The sequence below is a fragment of the Palaemon carinicauda genome, chromosome 14 (assembly GCF_036898095.1).
Source record: "Palaemon carinicauda isolate YSFRI2023 chromosome 14, ASM3689809v2, whole genome shotgun sequence".
Taxonomy (NCBI): Eukaryota; Metazoa; Arthropoda; class Malacostraca; order Decapoda; family Palaemonidae; genus Palaemon; species Palaemon carinicauda.
In genome coordinates this window covers 19547122-19554621 of record NC_090738.1, presented here as the reverse complement: position 1 = coordinate 19554621, position 7500 = coordinate 19547122, and the positions used below count along the sequence as shown (strand labels likewise).

Below are 7500 nucleotides of genomic sequence, written 5' to 3'. Positions count from 1 at the left end.
TGTGTGTGTGCAAGGGTAGACAGATAGATAGATATATGAAAATATATATATATATATATATATATATATATATATATATATATATATATATTTTCATATATCTATGTATATATATATATATATATATATATATATATATATATATATATATATATATATATATATGTTTGTGCTTATACATATTTCTACCAACCCATATGGTGAACATACAGTAATTTCTACATCCAGCCGATCCCTTAATATATTACATCACAAAAAAAAAAATTATAGAGAATGTGCAATATCAAACTGTCTGTATACATGTCGCAAGAGAAAAAGATGGCCCATGTACGTGCAGACGTTAGAGTTAGGCTGTGCATCTGCACACGCACACAACGATAACAGAAACCGCCAGTATTTAACATTATTCAAAGATTTTCCTTTGCATCTCACTTGAAAGGAATTCATCTCTGAAGCGTAGCGACTGGCCTTTCGTTCCTCAGACGCAGGACCGTCCAACTCGGCCTTTGCTTCTTATTCAAAGTGGAGGTCGTCTGTTCAAGGAACAACTGAACTAAAAGGAATGTTGGTGGAAGGGTATAGAGAAGATTAGATATACTTCCCCCATCTTATTTTTTATGTTTATTTAGCATTTAGCATTTTCTTGTGAACTTATGTTGAGATGAATACAGTACAGTTCAATATTCCCTGCTTATGATCTCATTACCAAGAAAAAATTTTATTCTCACGGAAATGAAGCTTTATTAATATTGTTACGTCGATTACAAAACTCAAGTTCTTAATGTAATTCTCATGTTGTATTATAATTTATAGTTTTTAGAAGAGTTATCTATTCCAGAAATCTCTCATTAAGGAAACATATGCAGTACAGTACTTAGATATAAAAAGTCTTCAATTTGTAGCTACTCTTTATTCTATACCAGGTTCCTCATATACCCTGTAAATTAGGAAATCAGTCTATGGACCTGAAGTCCTTTTTCAAAAATCTAACGAAGTTTGCTTGATAATAATTTTCATTTTTGCATTATGATATTCAAACTTATAGCCATCCTGTTACGTAAAAAGTACTGCATTTTCTTTTTTCATAAGTTTGTGTTTTGGTGTCTTTGATTCTTACCATCCCTCTAGGCTCCTAAAGCAATCAACCAATTTAGAGTCCATATTTAAAATCTAGGCCTAAACTTGATAGATTATTTCTTGTCCATATATCCATTTTTTCCACTTGTTCAGGAGTTAATTTGTTCTTCCAGTCGCCAGCTTGACCTGCATAGAATTGAAGAAAGTTGATTGATTGAATGATTTCTTTTAAATAACCTAGCGTCACAAAAAAAAAAAAAAAAAAAAAAAAAAAAAAAAAACGTAGTATTTGCTCAGGTAAAGTTACTTGTCTTACTTAATCATTAAAAATAATCTAACCAGTAGGCCTACATTTCGCCCTGATAATTCAATATACACAAGTACTCACTCAATTTCTTTCTGTTTTGGGTCTAACGATATTGTCTTATTTATTCATTAACGATAAATTATATCAGTACATTTTGCCATGATAATCTAATATACAATTTATTTCTGTGTTGGGTCTAAAAATAGCTTTTTATTTAATTTTCAATTTTGAAAATCCTGGACGACCACTCACCTTTCCTGAAGAGACCTCCTTCCTTTTCCACAATATCAACATTCCTGCTCACTTTGAACCATTCCGATTCCTTCTGGATTTTCTCGTCTCTAGCTTTCATTTCCTCGAAGGACGTGTACTTCAGTATTCCCTTCAGCTGTGCCTCCGTCAGATTGGTCCCAAGGAAGGTGTCAAGTTTCTTAAGTTCCTCCAAAGTGTTCCCCTTCAGGTCCTCGTAGAAGATGAAGTGAAGATTTGGGTGTTCTCTCTTCTCCCACGCCTCCTTCAGGTGCAACCAGTAAGGCCCATACAACACTATAGAAAATTACATAACTTCTTGTTATTAAAACTGTTGAAATAAACAGTTCCGTAATTTTAAACAATTATATATAAACTAGTGTACCCGAGCTATAAGAAATGACGACTATCTACATAGATATGCACATATACGCACACACACAGGTTCAACCTTTCTCATCCTCTTCCCATTTTCTAACTATAAACCGCTGGTTCGACAATTAGTGGGAGATTGTGGTTTCCGAGTGTAGGCTATCTATTGGGGTACCTTTCTCACCAGGGCATGACTATTCCCTCTCTCATACTTGGGGGACAGGTAGAGACCAAGTAGTCATAAGACTACCAATGCCACTGAGCGTAATAGGAAAGATATATATATATATATATATATATATATATATATATGTGTGTGTGTGTGTGTGTGTGTATGTGTGTGTGTGTGTAGCCATAATGATATATAGCTCTTTAGTATATAAGGGAAATTCCTTCTAACCGTAACATTCACAACATATCTCTATGTCTCTTAAGTTCAATTAAAGGAACTTGAGATACATCTAAAAGATATTCATCCACCTGTTTTATATATTTGAATGAATATAAGCATCTCAAAAGAAGTATTAAACACATCTCACAGTCATCATCGACGAAATACTGGACGAAATCGTCAAAGTGTCCTACGTAATCACTTTCCTTCATGACTCTGCTGTGATGGTGGAAGGATACAACAACATCCTTCGGGTTCCTTGCCACGTACACAACCTGAAGGACACAAATCATAGCCTCTGTTAACTCGTAGATTTGACCAGATGAATCCTGGGACCAAAAAGCTAAGTAAGATTTCTTTCCATTATAGGGTTGTGGTGACCAATGTGGTAACGTCCCTGACTGGTGAACGCTAGACTGGGATTTGAGTCCCGCTCAAACTCGTTAGTTCCTTTGGTAGCTGTAACCTAACCATCATTGTGACCTAAGGATGGGGGGTTTGGGGGAGCCTAAAGATCAACCTGCTGATTCATCTGCAGCCATTGCCTGGCACTCATTGGTCCTAGTTTGGTTGGAGAGGGGGCTTGGGCGCTGATCATGTGTATATACTGTATGTCCAGTCTCTAGGGTATTGTCCTGTTCGATAGGGTAATGTCACTGTCCCTTGCCTCTTTTGTTCATGACTGGCTTTTAAACCTTAAAACTTTTAAAGGCTTTCAAGAGGAAATTGAAGATCTTATTCTGTGAGTGCTTCGATAGTAACGATTAAACAGTAAGCGAGCAATACGCGATGTGAAATGCTAAATGATCTCGAATGAACATAATAAAACGACTGTGGAGGTCCTGTAGAGTAGGGTTCCCCTACTATAAGGACCCGAAAAGCAGCCCTTCATGTAAAGTAAGTAAGTAAAGGAGTGATATAGTTTTACCGAGTGATTTTGGGTAGGCTGACTTAAATCTTTATGAGATTAGTAGATATAAGCTAAACATAATTTCATAATGTTAATTAAACAAACAAACTCGTATGTATGTATAGCCTGTATAATTCTGTAAATTAATAGGGTATGAATACTATTCAAAGTGAAGCTTTAATAAGACAGGAAATGATAACTGAAAAAATAACGGAATAAGAAAAGATAATTACGGAAATTATGAAAAATATAAATACACACTTACATACGAACATATATATATATATATATATATATATATATATATATATATATATATATATATATATATATATATATGGGAGAAGTAGATGTCCATATTATACATAGGAAGAGCAGAAGAAGTTGATTTAATGTGTAAACTAAACCTTTTTATATAATAGAGGATATATATATATATATATATATATATATATATATATATATATATATATATGTATATATATACATATACAGTGTATATATATACATATATATTTGTGTGTGTCATATTTAGCTATACATACAATACATTGATAATTGGAAGGGTAATATTCTTTTTTTATTGGTAATAAAGTCGCATCCAAAAGACAAGACGGTTTGATGTTTTAGGAACTTAATTGAGTAAAAAATATTAAAACAGATACTAACTTTGGTAGTGTCTAGTAAGGTGGGAGGCATAAGGGATAACGGCAAATGAGTTTTGATGGTCCTTGGATCTGGGTACAGTGCTGCCATCTGCAAGACTATCCCGTCTGCTGGGTCCTTGCCAGGACACCTTTTTCGGAAGTTCTCTAAGTAAGGATTCTTCGAAGTTGTGTCGTCCATTGCAGGGATGGGCTTGAACATGTCTGATCTATAACAACAACAATAATAATATTAATAATATTATTAATAATAATAATAATAATAATAATAATTATTATTATTATTATTATTATTATCAATATCATCATCATTATTATTACAAAATATTAAATTATTGTTACAATGATTATGATTAAAATAATCATAACGATAATAATCAATGATGATATTATAAAAGGTATTTCTATTATTACTGCTGCTATTGTGTATAATAATAATAATAATAATGATAATAATAATAATGACTTTAGAGGATAGTAAACTGTAATTTTCGCTGTAGATATTGTAACTTACTGATTTTATTTTTTTTTTTTTGGGGGGGGGGGACGGGGGGGGGGGAGGAATTTGGTTTAGGATTTTAAGGTGACCTCTTCAAAATGGACGGTGTTAATAACCTTACATGTCAGGATGCCAGAAAACCCCAATTCAATCAATCAATCTTCAAAATACAAAAAGAAGCTTCTGTTACAGTTTACAATTTAACATGAACTTTATTTGCCTATGTCTATTATGTGATATATATATATATATATATATATACTGTATATATATATATATATATATATATATATATATATATATATATATATATATATATATATATATATATATATGAACATATATCACAAGCACACGTGATTTCAATCAATGTAAATATCACCCACGAACGGCATTTAATACCGAATTCTATCTGGGAATATATATCCACTTGGAATTCTTTTTATGGTAACAGCTTCTGGCCGGGTGGAGATTCGAACCCCCACCTGTGCGGCTTGAAACTATGCCTACAGTGACTCTACCGAGTGAGCTATCAAGAGAGAATAAAAGTTTATGACAAATCTCCGTACATATTCCTATCGAATTTAGGAATCTGTTCATAGACTTGAAATAAACCTATCTCGACCATGATAGCTGAATCGTGAGTTTGTAACACGTGGTTATTTTAAATGAACATATATCACAAGCACACGTGATTTCAATCAATGTAAATATCACCCACGAACGGCATTTAATACCGAATTCTATCTGGGAATATATATCCACTTGGAATTCTTTTTATGGTAACAGCTTCTGGCCGGGTGGAGATTCGAACCCCCACCTGTGCGGCTTGAAACTATGCCTACAGTGACTCTACCGAGTGAGCTATCAAGAGAGAATAAAAGTTTATGACAAATCTCCGTACATATTCCTATGATATTTACATTGATTGAAATCACGTGTGCTTGTGATATATGTTCATTTAAAATAACCACGTGTTACAAACTCACGATTCAGCTATCATGGTCGAGATAGGTTTATTTCAAGTCTATGAACAGATTCCTAAATTCGATAGGAATATGTACGGAGATTTGTCATAAACTTTTATTCTCTCTTGATAGCTCACTCGGTAGAGTCACTGTAGGCATAGTTTCAAGCCGCACAGGTGGGGGTTCGAATCTCCACCCGGCCAGAAGCTGTTACCATAAAAAGAATTCCAAGTGGATATATATTCCCAGATAGAATTCGGTATTAAATGCCGTTCGTGGGTGATATTTACATTGATTGAAATCACGTGTGCTTGTGATATATGTTCATTTAAAATAACCACGTGTTACAAACTCACGATTCAGCTATCATGGTCGAGATAGGTTTATTTCAAGTCTATGAACAGATTCCTAAATTCGATAGGAATATGTACGGAGATTTGTCATAAACTTTTATTCTCTCTTGATAGCTCACTCGGTAGAGTCACTGTAGGCATAGTTTCAAGCCGCACAGGTGGGGGTTCGAATCTCCACCCGGCCAGAAGCTGTTACCATAAAAAGAATTCCAAGTGGATATATATTCCCAGATAGAATTCGGTATTAAATGCCGTTCGTGGGTGATATTTACATTGATTGAAATCACGTGTGCTTGTGATATATGTTCATTTAAAATAACCACGTGTTACAAACTCACGATTCAGCTATCATGGTCGAGATAGGTTTATTTCAAGTCTATGAACAGATTCCTAAATTCGATAGGAATATGTACGGAGATTTGTCATAAACTTTTATTCTCTCTTGATAGCTCACTCGGTAGAGTCACTGTAGGCATAGTTTCAAGCCGCACAGGTGGGGGTTCGAATCTCCACCCGGCCAGAAGCTGTTACCATAAAAAGAATTCCAAGTGGATATATATTCCCAGATAGAATTCGGTATTAAATGCCGTTCGTGGGTGATATTTACATTGATTGAAATCACGTGTGCTTGTGATATATGTTCATTTAAAATAACCACGTGTTACAAACTCACGATTCAGCTATCATGGTCGAGATAGGTTTATTTCAAGTCTATGAACAGATTCCTAAATTCGATAGGAATATGTACGGAGATTTGTCATAAACTTTTATTCTCTCTTGATAGCTCACTCGGTAGAGTCACTGTAGGCATAGTTTCAAGCCGCACAGGTGGGGGTTCGAATCTCCACCCGGCCAGAAGCTGTTACCATAAAAAGAATTCCAAGTGGATATATATTCCCAGATAGAATTCGGTATTAAATGCCGTTCGTGGGTGATATTTACATTGATTGAAATCACGTGTGCTTGTGATATATGTTCATTTAAAATAACCACGTGTTACAAACTCACGATTCAGCTATCATGGTCGAGATAGGTTTATTTCAAGTCTATGAACAGATTCCTAAATTCGATAGGAATATGTACGGAGATTTGTCATAAACTTTTATTCTCTCTTGATAGCTCACTCGGTAGAGTCACTGTAGGCATAGTTTCAAGCCGCACAGGTGGGGGTTCGAATCTCCACCCGGCCAGAAGCTGTTACCATAAAAAGAATTCCAAGTGGATATATATTCCCAGATAGAATTCGGTATTAAATGCCGTTCGTGGGTGATATTTACATTGATTGAAATCACGTGTGCTTGTGATATATGTTCATTTAAAATAACCACGTGTTACAAACTCACGATTCAGCTATCATGGTCGAGATAGGTTTATTTCAAGTCTATGAACAGATTCCTAAATTCGATAGGAATATGTACGGAGATTTGTCATAAACTTTTATTCTCTCTTGATAGCTCACTCGGTAGAGTCACTGTAGGCATAGTTTCAAGCCGCACAGGTGGGGGTTCGAATCTCCACCCGGCCAGAAGCTGTTACCATAAAAAGAATTCCAAGTGGATATATATTCCCAGATAGAATTCGGTATTAAATGCCGTTCGTGGTTGATATTTATATATATATATATATATATATATATATATATATATATATATACATATATATATATACATATATATATATATATATATATATATATATATATATATATA

General features: G+C 34.3%; 1 protein-coding gene across 3 annotated transcripts in view; it reads right to left on the bottom strand.

Moving 5' to 3' along the window:
• Positions 1–775: 775 nt before the first annotated feature.
• Positions 776–7500, bottom strand: part of LOC137653464 (sulfotransferase 1A3-like) — a 34364-nt gene continuing 27639 nt past the window's right edge. Inside the window, exons 3-6 of one of the 3 annotated variants that reach the window (XM_068386874.1) lie at positions 3976–4180; positions 2545–2671; positions 1637–1930; positions 776–1263 (exon numbers count right to left, since the gene is read on the bottom strand). In XM_068386874.1, the coding sequence (XP_068242975.1) occupies positions 1151–1263; positions 1637–1930; positions 2545–2671; positions 3976–4180 (739 nt within the window). In that variant the 3' untranslated portion in view covers positions 776–1150. The remainder of the gene's footprint in view (positions 1264–1636; positions 1931–2544; positions 2672–3975; positions 4181–7500) is intronic. The other 2 variants (XM_068386873.1, XM_068386871.1) reach the window with 2 other exon arrangements.